Source organism: Rhinichthys klamathensis, unplaced genomic scaffold (assembly GCF_029890125.1).
Source record: "Rhinichthys klamathensis goyatoka isolate OS25496 unplaced genomic scaffold, OSU_Roscu_1.1 h1tg000567l_1, whole genome shotgun sequence".
In the NCBI taxonomy this organism is placed as follows: domain Eukaryota; kingdom Metazoa; phylum Chordata; class Actinopteri; order Cypriniformes; family Leuciscidae; genus Rhinichthys; species Rhinichthys klamathensis.
In genome coordinates, this window is record NW_026607033.1 from 645,013 (window position 1) to 669,126 (window position 24,114).

At 36.8% G+C, this 24,114-nt stretch overlaps 1 protein-coding gene across 2 annotated transcripts in view; it reads left to right on the top strand.

The window, feature by feature from the left end:
- The window catches only part of adamts17 (ADAM metallopeptidase with thrombospondin type 1 motif, 17), a 155,096-nt gene that overhangs the window by 61,808 nt on the left and 69,174 nt on the right, over positions 1–24,114 (top strand). For both annotated transcript variants that reach the window (XM_056239563.1, XM_056239564.1), the window contains exons 8-14: positions 2,072–2,177; positions 6,704–6,844; positions 11,232–11,382; positions 13,818–13,919; positions 14,949–15,094; positions 20,117–20,286; positions 21,521–21,648. In XM_056239563.1, the coding sequence (XP_056095538.1) occupies positions 2,072–2,177; positions 6,704–6,844; positions 11,232–11,382; positions 13,818–13,919; positions 14,949–15,094; positions 20,117–20,286; positions 21,521–21,648 (944 nt within the window). The remainder of the gene's footprint in view (positions 1–2,071; positions 2,178–6,703; positions 6,845–11,231; positions 11,383–13,817; positions 13,920–14,948; positions 15,095–20,116; positions 20,287–21,520; positions 21,649–24,114) is intronic.

Genomic DNA, 24,114 nt, shown 5'->3' on the forward strand with positions numbered 1-24,114 from the left:
CAGAGACTTGCTTACAGAAACTTGAACTCATCTGACCCTTAAACTGTAAATCAGTCAATGACAGATGTAGCAGATATAATTGCAGCTCTTGTCTTAGTATGCATGGCTGTAAAAAAAGAGAAAAGAAATAGAGCATAAGAAGAGAAGTGAAGGAATTTAGGACAACATCTGTTTTCCAATCAACCTGCTGTTCTTTGTATATGGCACTCAAAGAAAATAATTTTCCCATCATACAATTCCAGCCAGTGTAAAAAATGGCATAGCCCATTATTTTCCAACATGTGTTTTAAACCACAGCTCCATGTGTACAGATGAAAAAAACCATCCTGACACAAGCAAATCATCAAGTCATCTATATTGCTAATATGATATTACAGTTTTTGCGTTTGATGATTGAATTAGGGTTTCAGTCTTCATACATGGATTCGGTATGATATGTTTTTTTTGAAGAATGATGAAGCACAGTTGATTTGTTTTTACATGCCAATTATTTCCAGCATCAGTCATCAAACATTGTGACCAAATAACAAAGAAACGCTGATTTATGATCTACAGTGGAACATCCAAATTTCCCTTTATTTTTAGATATTTTAGTGCTTCCAGGCGGGTGTCTGTCCTGTTGCCTTAGAACAATATTTATTGAACCACTGTGTGAAACATGTAAGACCATCTGAAGAAATTATTTCTAGTCTGTTTTTGTTTAATAAGATGTGTTGAGTGCTTGCTGTGTTAAGTGCTTGTTTATCATTGCCTTTTTCTTTTGGGCCTTTTAAGTCATGCTGTTGTTGTTCAGTATTTTTATTCTGTATTGATAGTAAACAGCTGTTTTGCACACAAGCCAGTGAAGAGTGTGTTAGTATGTATGAGATGCTTCGTGCTTATTTGTTCACATTAATTAAAGTAATAATCGACTTGTTCCAAAACCTACTGTAGCCAGCTTCTATATATGTAGACAACATTTTAAGGCTTGTGCTCACAACCAGGCAAGAACTTTTTCATAATTTACTAATAGAAAATGCTTTCTGTTATTTTTACAGAATAAAAATAAGATGCTATAAGATAAGATAAAATAAGAAACATTCCCACAGCCCCTGTAAACTAGTCCAGGAGAGAGAGGTAAGTGAGGATTTGAAGAGAGAAACAGTTCAGTAGTATATTTTTAGTTAAATAATTGAATGCTATTGTTTCTGGTGCAGCTTTAAACTGCCAAAAACATCTGTATGATGCATATCTCAATGAATACTGGTTTGATTTTTCTATTGAGTAGACAAAGTGAACAAAATGTTAGAAAGACTAACTAATATTAAGACTAATATTTGCTGTTTTTTTGTGTGTGGATATGACCAGTTGAGGAAGCCTGATGAATGTTCCATATTTTTATATATTCTTCATAAAGTTTTCTTTAACAGTATAATGCAGTTCTAATCTACGAGCATGATATTGCAAAAAACCACACAATCTGAAAAATGGGATATATCATCATGCAATCAAACATTCTCATTTCCTGTTGAGTTACAGTGTATTCCATATAGTCCCTCTGCAGGACCAAACTGCTCTCTTGTCATCCTAAACACAGTTTTGTATTGTTTTTTTCCTCTTTTTTAACACAAGCATCTGGGCTGAATTTCATTTTCTAGTTATTGATTTCACTTATGGCGGTCAGAGGCTAAGTGAGGTTGTCTGGGTTTCGTCCAGTGTCAGACACAAACCAGGTGCTTTCACAGAAACACTGGAAAGGTGATAGTCTGTGATGTGACGTAGATTCTGATGTCACATTTTTGATGCATAGGGCATGTGTTTGGTATCAGTTTGTACTAAAATTAAGTGGCTAGATTTTTACATTTTCTGAAGACCTTCTGACTGTTAATTGTGCAAACTTGCTGTCACGAAGGTAAGAGCATTTGGTTGGTTGCCAGGTTGCTGTGCTGTTGCTAGGTGTGTTCTGATATATTTTAAATGTCCTCCAGTCTCTGTGAATGACCCTTCAAACAGTAAAGTATCAGATTTGTGGTTCAGTTGTGCTTTTCTTCTGTCCATTATCTTCTCACTCTGTGCTTTGCTCTTTCCTCAGGAATTGCTTATCTAGGTGGCACCTGTAGCTCCAAGAGGAAGTGTGTGCTGGCAGAGGACAACGGACTCAACCTGGCCTTCACCATCGCTCATGAGCTGGGCCACAAGTGAGTCTAAATGGTGTAGAAAACTGATTTAGAGGCCCTGTTATTGTCTTAAAATGAGTTCTGGTGCATCACATTTTTTGCTCCATCATCACCTCTGTTTGCATGCAATGAAATACATCTGAGAACTGTTTTTTGAGAAGCACTGTAGTACTTCAAATATCTGAGCATGATACTTGTCTAACCCTCATATACTGTACAGTGAAGATGGACTTCATGTAACATTATTTGTGTTTGGGGTCCCAGAAATTTCAATAATGACAATTCTTTATTTTAATGAAAATTATTTATCCAATTTAGTTTAAAAAATCTGTTTGGCTTCAATTTAATTCCAGCAAAACACATTGTACAAAATGTACAATAATCAGAAAATCTTGTCTTGTGAAATTTCATTCCATTAAGCCATATTTTATAGTTTGGGTTATAATATTTTATGAATTATGAAGAGTCATGAAGTATAAAGATGATACTACAATGGTACATACACTACCATTCAAAAGTTCTGGGTCAGTATTTAATACTTTTGTTCCGGATGAACAAGTTAAAATGAACAAAAGTGATAGTAAAGACATTCATAATATTTCAAAAGATTTCTATTTCAAATAAATGCTGTTCTTTTGAATCCTGCATCAACAAATAAATATTAAGCATCTGTTTTCAACATTGTAAGTAAGAAATGTATCTTGAGCAGAAAATCAGCATATGCGAATTATTTCGGAAGGATCATGTGACTCTAAAGACTGGAGTAATGATACTGAAAATTCAGCATTGCATCACAGGAATAAATGACATTTTAAAATATATTCAAAAAGAAAACAGTTACTTTAAATTGTAATAATATTTCACAATATTACTGTTTTTACTGTATTTTTAATCAAACAAATGCAGCCTTGGTGAGCATAAGAAACTTCTTTCAAAAACAATTACCGACCCCAAAATAATAGAAGATAATAAAGAGATAGGGATAATTCTGCCAAAAACGAAAATTCAATCATCATTTACACAGCCTCATGTCCTTCCAAACCTGTATGACTTGCAGTCTTCTGTATAACACAAATTCACCCAGTTCATTTCCATACAATAAAAGCATATTGTAACTAGGGGTGGTGAAGCTCCATCAAAAGCACCATAAAAGTAGTCATATTCCAATATGCCATATTCCAACCCCTATGATAGCTTTGTGTGAGGAAAATACCGAAATTAAGTTTTTGTACCAGATATTTGAGATCCACTGGTCACTGTTTTCTTTTATTTCATGGAAAAGAGCAGCATGAACATTTCCTTTTGAGTTACACGGAAAAAAGAAAGTCATACAAATTTGGAACGACATGAGAGTGAGTAAAGGATGAAATAATCGTAATTTTTGTGTGAACTATACATTTAACTTTCCTTTTTTGTCCACACGTACCAGGGATTCTTTTCACAGCTTCAAATTAAGCATCTATTTAAAGGCTGACAACATTGGCCTTTTTGGTCCAATAAGTGCAGTAGATTAATGCAATCTCGGCTATTCCCACCAAAGGTGGAGGCACCTGACCAGATCTTCATCCATGATCAGACTCCTCTTCAGAGATGTAAATATCTAGTTTGTAATCTAAATTATACATGAGCATGTGATGCTCTCTGTTTTTTTTTTTTTTTTTTTTTTTTGTAAATGCTCTGCTCTGCTCTTTTTAACAACATTGAGTGATTAAGACCTCAAAAACACTTCCATCCTCACCGAGTGATTTGGAAAATCTAGTGAAATTCCTGAAAGAGAACATGCTGTAAAACATTTCATGTTCACACATCATTTACATGAATTACTGGATTGAACCGAATGCCACGACTACGTGTTACTCACTTCTCACAATAGCAGCCCTTCATCTCCTTGCTAGCATAAAGCCCTCTTTGATAGAACAATGATGGGCAGCCAACACCAAAATTTGTCTGGAAAAACGGCCAAGCTACATTAGCGCAAGCGCCGTCTTTGTGGCAGTGCCAGTCTTCAGAGGAGTTATCACCATATCTGCTCCACTATAGCGTGCAGCAGGACGGCACAGGCCAAAGTCGGGTTTAATGCCCGACAGTAATGAGTTGGCACCGATCACGCCCGGCTGGTGCCGATACCAGGGCTGCGTCGCTAGTCATCACACGCACACAGGGGTTCCATTGTCTCGAGTCTGTAAAAACACTATTAAAGCAAGTATATTATGGGTTTATATGCATGCTTAGTTCTTTACAATAAAGACACATCAAAATTATAATTTCATAGAGTCGCTAGCACTACTGCGGCATTGAATATAAGCATGGCATTTACTAGCTCTAATAAACACATGCTACAGCGTCACAGTTTCTGATGGATTAAGATTTATCAGACTACCGAGCAGAGTTTCTCATATTTCATCATAAGTGCACCTGGCGTGATCTACTCAAGACCTTTTGATTTGGTGTGCGGGGCGTAACAAAGCTTAATGACTGTCTGGAGTCTTGTTTTAGCACTGCTCCATTCGTTACACTTTATCAAGTGTAGACACTGATCATTTTCCAATAACAACAGCTGAAGGAGCATGATTATGGTGCTCTAGGAACATTGGTGTAACACAAATGTGGGGTTTGCCGCATGTATCGAGTCCTTCGAAATGAAAACATCCTTTGTATTGTCAGAATGCATCATATTTCAGTCCACCCACAATGCCTCATTAGTGTCATCACTGCTGATGTGATTATTAGTCAAAGCACCTTTCTGCATAATGATTGTCTGTTCAATGAGTGGATAGAGTAATTGGTGCTTATACAGTAGGTGAGATTGGCAAATGACACAATCTGAATGAGACTATTTACACTACCGTTTAAAAGTTTGGGAATGGTACGATTTTTTGAAAGAAGTCTCTGCTCACCAAGGCTGCATTAATTGAATCAAAAATACAATATTTTTTTATTTATTTAAAATAAATGTATACTATCTGAATATATTTTAAAATGTAATTTATTCCTGTGATGCAAAACTGAATTTTCAGGATCATTGCTCTAGTCTTCAGTGTCACATGATCCTTCAGAAATCATTCTAATATGCTGATTTGCTGCTCAAGAAACATTTCTTATTAGTATCAATGTTGAAATAAAAATCTTTTGAAACATTATAAATGTATTTACTGTCCAATTACTGAACAAATGTATTTCTTTCTTTCTAAAAACTAATATATATTACTGACCCCAAACTTTTGAACAGTAGTATGTTACCATCAAAGTTGAAAAATAAGTGTTGTGAAAAAAATGAATATTGCAAAAGTGAATGTTTATGTGTAAAGTACATGTTTCCATTGTAGCGTATGTGCATGTCTTCTTACCAAATAAAATGATTAGGCAGGACCGATGCAAGCGTATACTTTTTCATACCCATTTTAAAAATGTTAGTGTTTCCATTCAGCATTTTTATGCATTATCCAATAATTTATGTGGATAGAATCCTGGCTACTTTTGGCACAGTGGAAGAAGTTTGGTACAGTTGCTAACCTGAGAAAAACAGAATAGGTTTGATTGCTTATTGGTGTATTTTGCTATTACATTTGCTTAGTTTAGGGATTTGAACAAACCACTAACACTAAGGGCATTTGTCGAGTAACTTGTACAGTTTATGGTCATGAATGATTCCTCATGTTTGGCTTTTTGAGGAACAGTGACTTCTCTAAGCTATATGACTTATGATTTTTTGATTTGGGGCAGTAAGAAACCACCTAGCAACTGCATAATACCAGCCCATATCTTTAAGCACTAAGCCAAACATTGGTCATGCATGATGGCTTCCCTTCCAAGGCTTTTAAGTCCTGTGAACGCTTGATAGGGTATTTGGCTTGTGAAAGCACTTGACCGTTATTAGCTTGGCAGTGAAAAGTCCTGTTTTAATAAGGCTAATCATGTTTTTTTCTCCCTTAAACAAATTGAACACAACAGACATTTGGCTCCCTTATAAACCTCACACGATTGTTTTAGTGTGAGATTCTCATCTCAGTCCACTTACTGACCATATCACCCCATTGACATTAAAAGGTGCACATCTATGTTAAAGCTTGACATAACGTGGCGATGAAACCGCTGTAGCATTTACATTCTTCTCCTTGTTCATTTAGTTCTCCACGGCTACTCCTTGATTTCTATTGTGTTCTGTGTGTGTCTTTTGACTTTTATTGCTTTGGTCTTTAGCGGGAGTCGAGACGCAGCCTGGAAATCCACACTGCTCTCTTTATTAGTTCCTGGGCTCACTGCTGCTGCTTCAGTTTTTGGTTGTTGTTTTTAATTTGGGAAATGTAGGTCAGGGCTTAAGAGAAAGTACTCTTATGACTCGAGTTGCTTTGGCTTTCGTGAGCACACATGCTCTATTTTAGAGTAATATTGCAATGTTATGCATTCAAAGGAAGCTTATGTTTAACAAGCATAAATAATAAGTATTTATTGTGCACTAAGTTTGCCTGGGTGAGACTCATATTTTTGTGAATATCACTGCTGTTTCTTATTAGTGTTTCGTGTTTTTGCTTGTCTTCTCTCTTTAGCATGGGCATGAGCCATGACGACGATCACGCCAGCTGCACAGGCCACTCTCACATCATGTCTGGGGAATGGGTCAAAGGTCGTAACCCCAGTGATCTCTCCTGGTCCACCTGCAGTCGTGACGACCTGGAAAAGTTCCTCAGGTGAGTTCTATAAAATATAAAATCCTCAAACTAGCCTCTGTTTTTAGGTATTATTAGTAGTGATCAACCAATATGGAGTTTTTGTAATGGGTGATACTGATAACTAGACAGTGGAATGGTTTATAAATTGGCACGTGTTATACTAATTATATAATTAAACTTTAACAACATTGCTGTAATAATTTATAATGTATTTTTAGCAATATTGCTATAATTATATTTAATTTAGAACAATTAATTAATTTTAGCAGATAAGATGAATGCATGTAATTAAACTACGGTGCCTTTAAAAAGTGTCATTTTCAGAAAAAAAACCATTGAGATTTCTGCATATACAGAAAAACTTTTATGTGCACATGAACGAACTGTGTACAAATGAGATTAATTATTTTACAGTAATTATTTATTTTAAAGGTGCTATATGTATTTTTTAGCGGCCTCTATCGGTGATGTTTCAGATTGCAACCAATTTTTACAAGAGCACTCGTGCTCTTGCGCGTGCTCGAACACAAGAGCGAGCACTCATGGTACATGGCCACACTGAGACTTTCAACACACCGGAGAAAGCATCACACAACATGCTAGAAACTCATGTAAACTCCCACTGCATGGTTACAATAATAGGCTACTTTTATCAGCTTGACGTTGAACTAATGCTCCATGCTCGTACCATGATAATGCATTTAGCCGACATGTGGGGTTATAGCATAAGGCATTTCACTAACTAATCTTTCACAATCAGCAATGTCAACATAGGTGAATGTATAATATGATAACGAAAACGGTTAGTGAACTAGACTGAACAATTTCAGTGTAATAGTAAGATCGTAGGAAGTAACATTACTGTACTGAACGTGTCTGGAAATGTGTATTATAAACAATATGATAGTAGTGGGATGAGTGACGTTAGACAGTAGATCTAGTACATAAAATAAAAGTTACATCCTAAAGCACCTACTTTTTGTTATCCTGGAACAGTCTTTTGTATTCATTTCATGTCTCATATATGTTGTAGTTTGCCTTGCTATTTCATTACAGTTTACCATTATTTCAGCATATCTGAAAACTTGTAATTTATCACAATAAAAATCTCTCCATAATTCAAACGCTCTGCCGATGTTGATCCGTGTTTTCGTCCTAAGTCGATCCGATTCACGTTTGGCCCGACGAGCTTCAGCAGATACATTTTTTTTTTTTGTTAATATTTATGTGGAGTTTGTTTTGGAGTGTGTGTTGTGCTGGAGGCAGGTCGTTTTTGGGTGTTATCAGACTCCATGTCGTCAGCTGCAGTGCCGTCGCATAGACTGTATATAAAAAGGAGAGAGGCTCGGGAGCGCGCATGCACGTCACATACGATGGATTTCGCAGAAAATCCGACCCGGAGACTTCACATAGAAATAGGAATACTGGCCTTCAGAGGTAATAGCAAAACCCGACAAGTGGATCATTGTAATGTGTGATTACAACCCCTTCACACACAGGCTATAAAAAAAGGATTCATTTTAGAAGAAAAGTTACATTTAGCACCTTTAAAAAGACTAATTCTAAAAATTATAATAATTATATTTATATTAATAAATAGTATGTGTAATATACATTAATATTTGTAGTATTAATAATATATTTATAATTAGTAAATTCATTTCCAAACTACTTGCTAGTAAAATAAGTTCCACTAAACAGACTAGATTCAGTCTCCCACATTAATTTTCTGGCAAAATTATCCTTGAGGAAGATGAACAAACAGTCAAGCGTTTGAATAGAGTTCATTCTGGAAGCCAAGGCTTAATAGTGTATGCCCGGCTCTATAAACAAAGAACCGACTGGAGTCATCGATCCTCACGGATGTACTGCAGCCGATGACAGAATAAAGCGGCAGTATTCACTGTCTGCTGTGCCCGGAGCACTTCTGACCTCAATTCAAACTACAAAGTGTCACTGTATCCAAGCAGATACCAACGTTATCCAAACTGTGCTGTTGAGCTTCTGAGAGTATTTTAATGCCAGAGACAATCAACCAGATTAGTGTTTCTTCCTGTAGAGTAAAGCTCCTCACTATACGATAACTTGACAACATGGCTCTCCAAACTCACGCATGCCTGTTGCTTCTTGCTTTAATGTGTAGCATGATGTTACACACATGGAAATTAATTTCCATGGTTTTAGTTTATCAACATGCACCAATGCTAAATTTTCTATATATCCTAATCATTTGTTAACAACATTTATTCATTACTTCAATGAGCTCATTGTTTTCCACCTTAAATTAATACATTGTTAGCTAACTGCATGCGTGATTTGTATATGTACATTTCTGAAATACATAACTTATACACAGTCACTTCTGATCACAGATCACTCTTAATTGAAATGTAGACGCATGCATTTTCTGTAAAGCTGCTTTGAAGCGGTGAAAAGCACTATACAATTAAATGTGAATTTAATTGAACTTTACTTGTTTAGTTAAATTTAGTTTAGTTTAGATTAGGGGTGTAACGGACCAGGCCCCACAGCTACGCACGCAGCGGCTTCACGACTTCCCTTTATGCGTGTTTTTGTTTGTATGTTTGATTGTTAGTGTCACATTTAGTTGTGAAAATCTTACGTACAGCCGTCAAGATCTTTTGATCATAGGACTACAATTGGAGCAGACTACAACAAGTGAATTTGTGGACTCACATAATATACCGGAGGAGATAGCCAGGACATCAGGCTATCCGTGGATTGTTGTCGGCTCCGGCAGGCATCGGAGGCGAAGGAAACATAGGAAGCAAAAGCACGGATGCGGTTTGTCGAGACTAAGGAGACAACCGCACAAACCACCGCTGCCCAGCATTTTTCTTTCTAATGCCATATCTATCAACAACAAAATGGACGAATTTAATCTACAGATCTATGTGAATAAACTCATAAAGGACTGTTGTATTTTGATATTAACTGAGACGTGGCTTCACCCACATATCCCAGAAGACTCCGGTAAGAAGGAGGAGGGATTATGCATTTACATACTTAACAACTTGACTGATGCAAAATTTATAGGCAGACATTGTTCTCCAGATTTGGAGTATCTGATGGTTAAATGCAGACTGATCTATCTTCCATGCGAACTTACCATTGTTATAGTTAAAGCTGTTTAGATTCCACCAGATGCTAATTCTTGCATAGCCAGTCTACCTGCTCAATGCTATAATTTCACAACAAAGCAACTACCCTGAAGCTGCCCATATCATAGCTGGTGATTTTAATCAAACAGACCTAAAGGCTGTTCTCCCGAAATTTGAACATCACACTAGATATGCTACATCAGTGTCATCAGTAGCTTCAACGATAATCGCCCAGTCGCACTTACACTGGTCATTATGAAATGTTTTATAATAATAAACTTTATTTTATATAGCGCCTTTAAAAGTTGCGTCTCAAAGCGCTTTACAATGAACATACAAATAAAATACATTGAAATAGGGGAAAAAATAGAAACAGCCCTTTGAGAAGCTGGTCCTACAACATATCAAAGCCAGTCTTCAACCTACCTTTGATCCATTCCAGTTTGCTTACACAGCAAATAGGTCTAAAGAAGATGCTTTCGTTACTGCTCTTCATACTGCACTGAGTCACATGGAAAATCAAGGGACTTATGTGAGGAGGCTCTTCATAGACTTGAGCTCTGCCTTTTAGTAATTCCAGGCAGATTGCTAAAAAAACCTTGCAGACTTAGGCTTTTCCCAATCCATTTGTCTCTGCCTGACGAAGACCTTCGGGTCGAAACGTTGTACAGTCCAATAAATTGATTCCTTGGAAGCAGCAGTGGCAGTTTGCCGACTTTTGTTTACTCTCTTTCAATTTTATTTTTATTCACATAAATTCAAAATTGCTTTGACAATTTTCTTTTGAATATTTTAGTCAATTTATTCACATTTTACATATTTTACATAACATAAAGTATAATTGCACTACTCCAGGTCTCTCAAACAGGCCTTGCCTTCCTGATTATTTTAGGATGAGCTGAAGTATTAAATATTTACAGAAAGCAGACGTGGTTGGAAATCCCGAAGTGTATGCGCTCATTAGGGTTTAAGGCATCAACGTCAACCCTTTCAAAATATTTCTCATTTGCCCTCTTTAAATAAGAGAACTGCTTTTGGTTTTGCAGACATCTGCCGTGTTACAGCTGTCTGTGTTTTTCTAATTTTACAGTTATAGGAAGAAAAGAGATTGGTCTTGGAGAAAGGACGGTTTTACTTTAAACAAATTAATTAGCAATGGAAAACCAGTATTAGAAGCACAGCAATTCCTAATTTCTTTTATAGGAAAGCTTGCAATTTTTTCAGATGTGTGTGAAGATGTTTTGTACATCCTGTTGATTTCTCTAACACGTACTGTCTTCCAGATCAAAGGCCAGTGCCTGTTTGCTGCATACTGACCCACGTAACCGCTACCTCGTCCGTCTGCCAGCTAAACTTCCCGGGATGCACTACAGCGCTGATGAACAGTGCCAGATTTTATTCGGAACGAACGCAACTTTCTGCACTGATATGGAGGTGTGTCTTTCACCTGGGAATGCACTGATATCATACTGCACTCATGTACTACATGTGTTCATACCGTAAACTGACATAATGCATGCACATACACACAAATAAACATCGGCAGTAGAAAAAAATCTCAGTAGATATTGCAAGCAACCAAATCTTTTTGACCTAAACAACCTCATATACATGTATGTATGAAAGCTTTTTTCCACCACAGAAAATAAATTGAAAAGTTAATAGCAACTTTTATCTCACAATTCTGACAATTTTTACTCACAACTGCGAGGTTAGATCTCGCAATTGCACATTATAAACTCATAATTGACTTTACATCACGCAATTCTGACATTTTTTGCTGAATTCGGAGTTAACATCTTTTTTTCCATTTTTGACACTAAAACCAAAAATAGAAAACTTTGTGACTTTATCTCACAATTTTTGTTACTTTTTTCACACAATAGCAAGTTCATATCTTAGAATTCTGACTTTTGAATTGTGAGATGTAAACTTTTATTCTGTTGTGAAAATAAGCTTCCAGATATACAATAGTGGCCAAAAGTGATGTCTGGAGGCGATATTTGTTTTTTGATTAAACCATCAAAATATGAGGAAAATATTGTGTATATATATTTTAAAATATTTTAAATATGAGGGAAGAACAAAACACTAAACTTGGTTAAGGTAATTTTATCTGATAAAATTATTTGTCAAAAAAGGAAACCTACAGTTGAAGGTTTTATTTTATTATACAAAAATGCATTTAAAAACAAAAAGCTCACAGGAAAAAGCATGCATTGACTACAACATAGTTAACATCAGTTAATAATATTTCTTTGGGTTTTGTTCATAATTTCTCTGTATGAGAGCCTGGCCAAAAATGATGTCCGCTCAATTTGGCACATTTCATTTAGTTATCACAAAGGAAACAGTTTACTCCAAGCGCAACTGTGCAATATGCTTAAATCTTTAACAAATTTTTAAATGTCAATTTTCCTAGGCCCGACATCACTTTTGGCAAATAATTTATGTAACAGAATCACGTTACAGTTACTTTTTTTGTTGGCTTGGCCCTGCGATCATTCCCCTATGTAGCTAGTGGAAATAGAAAATTATCCAGGCTACATTTGCAGCAGGTGATAACTTAAAAGGGTTTCCGTACATAATCATAAATCATGTTTTTCCACACAAAGCCTCCTCTTAGAGCTCTGGAGATTTCCAGCTGGAAGTTTCAGCTCAGAAATTGCCATAGTGAAAATATCAGAGCGGATGGCAGGTGTTGGCGTATCAGGCTTGATCTGATACGTTCAAAGTCAGTTCCTGCTTTCCTGAGCATGTAATCATCAGCTGTAACCGTTCAAATCATCGCTTTAAACATTTTCACTTGCTGCCTGTGCATCATGACTGTATACCATCTATATGCCACGTATACCATCTGTGAAGTTTTACAGCAAATACTGTATCTAACTGTGTGGAATCACATAAAACATGCATTAAGATAATGAATAGTCAGTCTATGAAAAGCAAAGAGCAGTTGGCATAAAAGAGACATCTAAAACAAAAAGGTTTTAGAAAAACAGTATAAAAAAGTATAAATAAGGCACTTTAATGGCCGTCCTGCCACCTTTAAAAATGTTTCTCACTGGGAAATTGGAAAATGTGATTGAGTGCTTGAGGTAAAGGACCGTGCCTGGCCGAAGTAAACATACGAAGTTGTCAGACTGACATAAAAAATACTATCCATCTTAAGGGCTGTTGGGTAATAAAGTCTCTTTGTTTGAGGAAAGGACATGTGCGGGCATTAATTTACACGTTGCATAAAAACATGAAATAAATACATTTTTTTATAAAATAAACTAAAACGTATAAATTGGAAAAACAAAACACATTCATTAATTAATTTATAAAGTTATATAAAATATAAATTCTAAATTAAGATATAAAATATGGAACATTTTATTAAATTGTAAATAAAGCCATCTGGTCTTCGTAATGTGATCACAATATTAAACAACATTTAATTTTATCTGGCATTATAATTATTGTGGCATAATAACGTATGTAACACATAAGTTAAACAAATATTTAAGCATCAGACTAGTCTTTTGTTCTGATTATGTCTGGCGGGAGGGGATTATGTCTATTGAGAATGAAAAGATAAAAAAATATATTTTCTGTCGGGTATATGCGTTTTTTTTATTAAAATTAATGTTTCAGTTAATTGTGGAGCATTTAGTAAAGACATTTTTGTATCGGAATTTTTTTTAATAATTTTTCAACTGAAATTTTTATTTCCATGTGACATGATGTTGTTTCATTTGATGCATTTAATTTGGTTTTCATTTGATGCAGTTTTATAAAAAAATTAAAAAAGACCATCAATTTATTAAAGGTGTTTAAAACTGTTATGGTGCTGTCTACACAAGTCTAAACTGTGTCTGTTTCAGCACTTGATGTGTGCGGGTCTCTGGTGTTTGGTGGAGGGAGACACGTCATGTAAGACCAAACTAGATCCACCGCTGGACGGCACAGAATGTGGAGCCGACAAGGTAACCTTTTTATCTTTAATATTATTAAAATGGCCATTATTAAAATGATTTACTTTAAAGCTGAAAAACAGCCAATACTATGGGTAAAAACATCTTGACAAATGGGAAATAGAGTGGCTGAAGTAGCTTTATAGCAGGTCAAAAATGTCAAATATAAACAATATATACGACAATATATACAAACATACGACAAACAAACGTATATACCGTTTCATTTATTATAATGAGAGAAATTTACAGGGTGTTAAAAAGCATATAAATGTAAGATAGATGACGATTTGTATTCCAGTATGCAAACAGCATTGATGCTGACATTGATTTTGAACAGCCATCTATCAATGTACACTACCATTCAAAAGTTTAGGGTCAATAAGATTTAAAATAATAATAATAATAATAATACAAAAAATATATATAATTAATACATTTATTCAGCAAGGATGCATTAAATTGATCAAAAGTCACAGTAAAGACATTTATAAAAAAAATTATTGTGTGCGAGTTCTTTTGAATTTTCATTTAATCAAAGAATCCTGAAAAAATGTATCATGCTTCACACAAAAAAGTCTTTAACATTGATTATAATAAGATTTTTTTTTTTAGCGTCAAATCAGCATATTATAATGATTGAAGAATCATGTGACACTGAAGACTGGAATAAAAATGCTGCTTTGCATTACAGGAATAAATTACATTTTTAAATTATTTTAGAGTTATTTTAAAGTGTAATAATATTTCACAATATTACTGTTTTACTGTATTTTTAATCAAACAAATGAAACCGTGGTGAGCATAAGAGACTTTCAAACAGTAGTGTAAATCAAAGGGAGATTTTCATCTTGTATTTATTGAAACATGTAAAATTCATCATTGCATTAGTTTATTAAATGAGGTTAGAAGTTTAGAACAAACCGTATGTAATGTTTGTGAGGCATCAACACAGAACTGCTTGTAGTTAACTTTTTTATAAACAATATGAATCTCTGGTATGTTCTCATTTAGCTGGATTAACATGTGTGTGTGTGTCAGTGGTGCAGGGCCGGTGAGTGTGTCAGTAAGACACCCATCCCGCAGCATGTGGATGGAGACTGGAGTCCATGGAGCACATGGAGCATGTGCAGCCGAACATGTGGCACAGGAGCGCGCTTCAGACAGAGGAAATGTGACAACCCCCCGTAAGCCTTTACATCACTCTCTTTCTCTCTCTAGGGCTTGCAAGATTACACATTTTTACTAGTCGACTAGTCATGCAGGAAAGTAGTCAGCAGGTCAGTGTTTACCTGATGTAAATAACTCATCATTCGTCATCCAGATTTGTATCCATTTTCATCCATGTTTTCAGATATACAGTAATGGCCAAAAGTTACTCTATGTCCAGAGGGCATATTTGTTTTTATTGACCCTACAAGTTTGAATAAACCGTTAAATTTTTTTATTCGATTTTTTTTTTTTACAAATATTTTAAATATGAGGGATAAAAAAACACTGAAATGGTTGAGGTGTTTATCTGACAAATTTAGCAAAGTATTACAGCTAGAGGTTTTATTTTATTATGCAAAAAACTAAACAAAAAAATGCATAGAAAAACAAAAAGCTCACAGGAAAAAGCATATATTGACTACAACATAATTGTAGTTGCTGTTTACTATACAAAACTAACTAGTCGTGAAAAACTCTTGTTAACAAACAGGCTGTAACCTAATCTTGCTCCAGTCAGGAGATGATTTGACTCTGTGCAAACGCATTCACCATTTCAAATCCACAATGCACCACAATAATCCTGGTTGTGTTTTTGCAGGAACAAGCTTTCCTCTCACTCTCCTCCTTCATCTAATGATGCTGTTTCTCTCAGAGTGTCATTTCTCAATTCCTGACAGCCTGCCAGAGAGCTTGTTATAAAGTTTTGTGTGCGTATATGTGTGTTTAAAACATGATGTAATAATTCAAAGTTTTCCAGTTATTTCCTGCGTAGAACAGCATGCAATTTGTGAACGATGGTCCAAGACGCAAGACGAGCGTTTTTGTTTTGGACGCTTGTAACGTCTCGTGCCGTGTTTGTGAGGTAATCGCTCTTTTGCGCATTTGTCCACCTTGGATCGTAAAACACTTGGAGCTGCATCAAGCAAACCGAAGAGCATAAAGGAAGAAAAATAAGGCTGACGTACAAGTCACGTTCTGTTTTAAAGTAGCAGAAAATGGGAAAGAAAGATTGTGAGGAATAAACTAGATTTGCATTTACTGAAAGAAATAGCAGCTAGCTCTTGCAAGAATAGTGTTAAAGTTTTAGGAAAGTTTAGGTTGTAGGTTTTGAGTTGTGTGCAATTAATATATTAATATTATTATATTATATCATCTCTGTTTGGTATTATACTTATTGGTACATATTATGGGCCCTATTTTAACGATCTGGTCTAACCATTTGATGATCAAATGATTTTTTTTTTATGATTAAAAATTTATTGGTTTTTCAGAACATTTAAACACACACATATATCCATCTGAAAAATGAAGCAGTACACATACAACAAAAATAGAATGAAAGGAAGACATAGGACGAAAACTAAACTATAAATACATTTTAGAAAATTATAAAAAAATAAAAAATAAAAATAAAAAAAAAGAGACAGTGATGTACCTAGCCCTTGAGTTACAGCCTTGCCTAAATGTAGGTACTGTATTCTATCAAAATGTATCCATCAGTCATGTTTGCTAGTTAAATGCTATGTTTATGAGCCGGAACGCCATTAAACCTCCAAGGTGTGCGAATGATACTTCCCCCATTTCAAGTTGTACTCCTAGACTTTATCAAGCAACCTATAGGACGGTTGTTCAAGGGCAGCCAGCTGACCCAGAGCGGCGTGTCACAAATCCAGTGCTGGTGCAGAGGGGGCTTTCCATTCTTTGACCAAAAATTTCCGGCCTAACATGAGGACAGTCTGGGTCCATGCAGAGGGCTCCCCCAAAATAAAAAGACTAGGGGTGAACGGGATATTCTGGTCGACAATTTTCTCTACGATTGTATGTAGGGAAGACCAAAATGCCTGAATTTTTGGGCAACTCCAGAGCATGTGTACTAGGGTACCATTTTTGTCCCGACACCTCCAGCATTCCGAGTTATCAACCAAACCAACCTTATGCAGCCTAGATGGTGTCCAATAGATTCTATTCAGTATTTTGAATTGGATAAGTCGTGTTCGCAGTTCCCTTGACATTTTTTTTCCCCATTTCTAAGAATTCTGCCCCATTCTGCATCTGTGAATGACACCTTTAGGTCAGTTTCCCATGTCATTTTAAGGGACAATATATTAGAGTCCGAGGCCGTAAGGATCATAGCGTAGTAGGCAGAGGCTTCATGGCTGCGCCCATAAATTGTTAGAACCTTCTCCAACATGCCACCGCTCAGTGGGACTAATGAAGGGGAGCCAAAGACCTGCACCAGGAGGTGTCTTAACTGAAAATACTTCCATTGTTGATTATGTGGTAAGTCAAATTCCTGTCTAAGTGCCTCAAAAGATTTTAATGTCCCATCATGGTACAAGTCTCCGAGCACCCTAATCCCTTTTTGCAACCAGAGCTTCCAAAGGAAGGGAGATTTATTTATACAGAGCTTGGGATTTTGCCAGATCCCGGCAGCCTGGTGCAAATACGGATCAAATTTAAAGATCTTAGCTACTCTCTTCCAGACCCACTGAATGTGGGACAAAATGGGATGTGACTGATTCTGTTGGGCTAATTTAGCAGTGATGTATTTTATGGGTGTGAGAGGGGAGGACACCGTGTTTTCGAGGTGGAACCAGGAGGGGGCTTTCTCCGGGGGTAAAGACCACTGTGCCATATGCCTAATGGTGAACGCATAATGGTAAAAGAGCAAGTTGGGCACACCTAATCCTCCTTTGTCCACTGGCCTTTGCTGCTTTCGCAGGTTCATCCTGGGGCTTTTGTTATTCCATAAAAATGTATTACAAATTTGATCAAATTATTTGAAATAGTGCAAAGGAATTCGGACTGGGATAGCCTGCAGCAAGTCCTGGAATCTGAGAAATCTGGCGGTGATGGGTCTTGCTGGCGAGGGATGTTCTGGACCTGAGCTCTTGCGCAATCCTCCAATCCTGTGCGCTCTATCGATTTCCAGTCCTCCGGGGAAGGCGAGGTTCAGGATCTCCCATAAAATTTTGATGAGGAATGACATGGTGTCTCTGTCCTTGCTGCCCTCTGGGAACCCGATGAACCGTAAATTATTCCTTCGCTCCCGATTTTCAATGTCGTCCAGTTTTTGGTGGAGGGCTTCTACCTCTGTAACTGTGGCTGGAGGGATGATCTAACGATTTTTAACGCATGGTCTAAAGCGCAGGGCACAAGTGCACTGGGCTAACCTGGTTAAAACCAGACCATTCTCAGTTGTAACTGAGTTATGGTCTGGCAAAGCGTCATGGACAAATCATTTCCAGAGGGGCGTCACCAACGGACGTCGTGGATAGACCTAAACCCAATCAGAGCGATGAAGGAGATGACGTATGCAGAGCGGCGGAGAAACATTGTGAAATACTCCGAGTGTTGTTCTTTGCTCAGTTTTTAACAAAAAGGAAACGTTCAAATCTCTTAAAACAGATGCGATAGCTGATTCGAACGAGTGATGTTCGACGGCGGCATCCATCTTGTAATGTAGGCTACAAAATCTGCTTCAAAATCCCAGCGCTGTCGTCATCGTGTAAAGTCCGCCTCAACGTTTCTGATTGGTGCCTCGATTTCGACGGATTGGAAATGGGCTTGAATGAGCTCTTTGCCAGACTAACTTTCAGAGCAAATCTAAATTTGCCGGAAGTTGTCTGGGTTTTCACAGGCTAGCACTGGGTGTGTCCGAATCCACTTTTGCTAGTTTAACGACAGGAAAAATGGTCGGCGATGGTTTAAAAGGGTTGTCCCTATTCTCTCAATGAGTAATGGGTGTGTTTTGGGTGTAACGTGCAATAAACCAATCAGAGTCTCATCTCCCATTCCCTTTAAAAGCCAGTTGCGTTGTGCCATGGCGGATTCGCTATTTACATGGCGGAATTTGCAAGCAGATAAACTGAACTCTTCTCTAGCGAGGAAACGGATCTGCTCGAGCAGACCATCTACGGGACAAAGTGCACGTGCGTTGTGGACCCGCCTATAGGTGCACATTTTACTAATGCGCTCTTTAAATAACAAAAAAGATATCGCGCCATTGACAGTCTATTTCAGTTGCCTCAAAATAGCAACACACCAACAATGCGCCTGAACACACCTCGTTTTCAGACCAGCACGCCCATGGGCGCACAGATGGGCACAAATGCATTTGCTATATGAACAACGTGGCGCAGGACGTGGCGCAATGCTGAACTCTGTATCCGTGTTATTCAGTGAGTGATGTTTAATCTTTAATCTTGATAACATGAAATCATATATATTACTGGTCTTATTCAAAGAAAAAAATTTCTTTTGTAATCTTTCATCAAAATATAATAACTTGCTCCACCTCAGAAACACCTGTCCTTTTCTGCTAACATAATTTTGAACATGCAGGCTATTCTATTATGTTAACCATTATCCAAATTGCTGTTTTGGCATATATTTTTTTGGAAACTTGTTACATCATTCATAATAATAAGAAATGTTTCTTGAGCAACAAATCAGCATTATAGAATGATTTCTGAAGGATCATGTGACACTGAAAACTGGAGTAATGATGCTAAAAATTCAGCTTTGACAACAGAAATAAATTACATTATATATTCAAATAGAAATATTTCACAATATTACTGTTTTACTATTATTTTGATCAAATAAATGCAGCATTAGTGAGCTTAAGTTTCCTTCAAAAACACAAAGATATTTTTGACCCCAAACTTTTGAATGGTAGTGTAAATGTTCTAGAAGTTTAATTCAGGTTAAAGCTTTAAAACAAAGTCTAACAAGAATGATTGAGAGATGTCGGTACAGTTCTGCCTGGCAAACTCATTAACATGAGAGACATTTTGGAGACCTTCCCTCAGTCATTTTTTGACTGACCTCTGTCATGGAGTGACTGCCTCTCCACACATCTCTTCTTCTCAGTCATCGCCCCACAGCTCTGATAATGATCTTCATATTTTGTACTTTTAGGTTAGAATTCATGTTTAGGTCATAGAACATGAATTCTATGTATAACTGTATTTCTTGTGGTTCTGGTTCTCCAGGCCCAGTCCAGGAGGGAGGCACTGTCAGAAGGCCAGCGTGGAGCATAAAGTGTGCGAGGGGCCGCCGTGTTCCAAGGGTCTGCCCACGTTTAGAGATCAGCAGTGTCAGTCTCATGACCGGCAGGCCAGTAAGAAGAAAAGCCAGATGTGGTCAGCTGTGATCGATGATGGTAAGACTAAAAATATACCTGTAGTAGAGTATTTATCTGTGTAGTTATAATCAATAAACACTAAAGTCCTGAAGTCTAAGACCACAACAATGCCTAGATGTTCTTTTAAACATCCTCTTGGCCTCATGCCTCTTTATCTCTTTGTTCTGTACTATACTATCCTCTTTTTATGGTAGAAATACATAAACATATAATTAAATACATTTACGTTTATTCATTTAGCATATATCCATTTTTGGTTTGTTTGTAGAGGCCTCATTACCAGGAGGTGAGAGTGAGAACTGAGAAAGTGACCAGTCTCTGTCTGATCTCGATTAAATACAGCACTTGTGTGATTTCACACTGTGCGCTCTTGTCAAGGACACGTTCACTTGTTGATTACCAGGCAGCTTATGAGCAAGAGGGTGAATGTTATGCCTTGTTAGAATCCAAATTCATTTCTGAAAGTCTTTTCACCCAATCTTCTTGTTGTTTTAGTGCTCTCCCTGTCACTCCTAATCATTCTAACAGTCCTGTCATCCCGGCAGAATGTTTATTTTTTCCTGTGTCACTAATGACACTAATTAGCCTAAGCTTGGTTCAAGGCAATATACAGTATATGCTATTTTTTAATTATGCAAACATGCTTCACCCATATTTGTTTTGGTATGCTTGATCAGGCACTGGTGTAATTGTCTGTCCCATGTTGGAATTGTTACAGCTGTCCACCAAATGTCAGATTCTTTCTTTCTTTCTTTCTTTCTTTCTTTCTTTCTTTCTTTCTTTCTTTCTTTCTTTCTTTCTTTCTTTCTTTCTTTCTTTCTTTCTTTCTTTCTTTCTTTCTTTCTTTCTTTCTTTCTTTCTTTCTTTCTTTCTTTCTTTCTTTCTTTCTTTCTATCTATAAAAGTTATCTATTCAATATAGATCGATGGATAGATAGACAGACAGACAGATCTCTCAAAAGCAATAAAGCAGCTGCACTCAAGAGTGCTTTTTCTATTTTCTCTCACAATGGTACAAACAAAGGCTCTCCAAACTTTGATCATTGTGATCACTGCAGCTCTTAAATCACAACACTTCACTCAGAAACAGGCTTGTGATCTTCTTAAGTAGACTCCTCAGAACATGTGCACCAAATAATACCATGAGTGCACTTAATGTGTTCTTGCTGAAAGTATAAAAACTTATGCCTCCTTTAGCTTCAAAGCTCAGTTTACTGCATTTATTTATGTGTGTGTATGCTTTTATTTCCCAGAAAAGCCATGTGCTCTATACTGTACACCCATTGGCAGTGATGCACCAGTACTAGTGGCAGAGCGTGTGCAGGACGGGACGCCATGTGGACCGTATGAGAGCGACCTGTGTGTGAGCGGAAAATGTCAGGTGTGTATTCACAAAATAATATTATAATATTAAATGCATAGTTTCTCTTTTAATAGATTTTAAAATGTGATTTATTCCTGTGATGCAAAGCTGAATTTTCTGCATCATTATTCTAGTCTTCAGTGTCACATGATCCTTTGGAAATCATTCTGATATGATGATTTGCTTCTCAAAAAATCATTTCTTACTATTATTAGTTTTTGTGTCAAGGTTTCCATATTTTTGTGGAAACCGTGATACATTTTTTCCAGGATTTTATGATGAGTAGAAAGTTCAAAAGAAAATTAATTTGAAATATAAATCTTTTGAAACATTATAAATGTCTTTATAACTTTTCATTTAACATAATTTTAATGTTTTCTTTTTTAATGAAAGTATTAATTACTTAAAAAATCGAATTGACAGGGTTCCCCTGGGTCCTTAAAAAGTCTTAAACGTCTCAAATTAGAATCTCTGATTTTAAGGCCATTAAAAAAACTTAAATATTTGTATTTTTCAACTATACTTTTAGCCTGTTTAGCACCAAGTCTTTGGTGTACCTACCCAGTTCGCAACTTGACTCTGTTATGTACTACTGCATCCTAATTTGCATACTATCCTCCCCAAATAGTATTTGAAATTAGAATTAGTCCCAAATCGTAGTATGTTGAAATGAGTATTCCAAAGTTTCCCTGGATGGTCTACTTTTTCCAGTTAGAATCTGAAGTGCAGATCATGCACATTCTAACACCGTGTCTACATCAGACGCGAGTGGCGTGACATGAAAAGACACAACAAAAGCAGATAGAACCCATTATAATCAGTGACGCTGTCTACACTGGATGCGGCGCGCCAAATTCCCAACAGTAAACTGATGCCCCGCTTTATTTCTGACGTATTACAAGGGACTCGCGCTACTTCTAACACAAAGAACAAATAGATTTGTAACAGTCGCTTTTTTGCATCCAGTGTAGACAGCCTCAAGCTGTCTCAACTGTTGCGTCCAGTGTAGACACGGTGTAACAGCTAATATTGCCCACAACCCATTGCGTGCTGTACAAGAATTTGATTAGAACTACAAACGCGAATAAAAGTTGTTAAAAAACTACAAACATGGCAGATGTCCGAGACTGACGGTTAGTAGAGAGGTTTAGATAAAGGGGTTTAAGTGATTAATAATCAGTATAACCTTTTATTATATACGAAATTATATTTATTCAATGTTATCCACATTATTGCAACAGCATTTTTACTTTTAAGTGCATCTTTATGCAAACACATGAGGAGAGTTCTCCGCATGAAAGACCCACGACTGGCAGATCAACGTGCTACTACATTTCTCTCCGATATGGTTGCAAATGAAATGAAATTGAATGTGGAGGATTTTAACTGTGACAAGATATTTGACAGGACAGTTTAAATGGTGACAGGATGCACGTAGTTATGCAACGTTTTAGTGTGTATCCCTTTAAATGCAAATGAGCTGCTGCTGCCGGCACAGAAGGCGGAGCTTCAAGAGCTCACGCTCAGTGTCAGGACAATCTCATCTCACGGAATGATAATATCAAAACAGAAACTCTCAGTAGCGGTGTTCATTTCAACCCGGAGTCAGACAAAAATGCCTACAGAGTCAGAGAATATATGCTGTATGGAGATAGAACAGGTATAGTTTAGTTTAATTACGGTTATTATAACTTATTTGTCATCTGCTTTTATCCACTATTAATACAAGCCATCCCGTCCGAATGATGGCCAAAAATATACTTATGAGTTTAATGAAGTTTATTGTACATCACACAAAAGATGAAGTAAAAGTATAAGAAGTGCGCATTAAAGTCTTATCCATTAACTCTCTCTCTCTCTTTCATTATCATCAACAAACACAGCGAATTACACAAAACACTTGTTACAACTAAAAGTAAACAAATATATACACACCTTTTCAGGTGATTAATAAACTGGTCAACTTTATATCAGTAAAAAAACTCTATGAACTGTAATAAAGTGCGCGCTTTCCCTTTCATTTCTGCCGTGACCAGTAACGTTAGGCCTATCGCACTGGAGACTGTAAGCTGGATCAGGAACAGTTGGTACAGATCCATCCTCGAGTAACAACGAGAGTAAATGACGACTGCTATGTTCATTCTTACATCTTACAACAAAACACCTCAATTGCTTAGAAGACATTCTTGTCTACAGCTGCTCCGGCGTCGAAAAAATGGCGGACTGTGTACAGCTCACTCTCATTCAGGGGCGGGTCTATGCTAATACGGTAGTGTCCGTCAACAGTCGTCGGCGGGGCTTGTGCAAATCTACGCCCAGAATCTGAAAACGGCTTGTTCTGAGACACTGCTTATGATTTATGGGGATTAAAATAAAAGCACTCGGTGGATTTCTATCATTATAGGGTGGTTGTGTACACACACTGCCAACACACATTTTTGTTCAAACACCATGTAAAAGTGAATTTTGCATAATAGGTGCCCT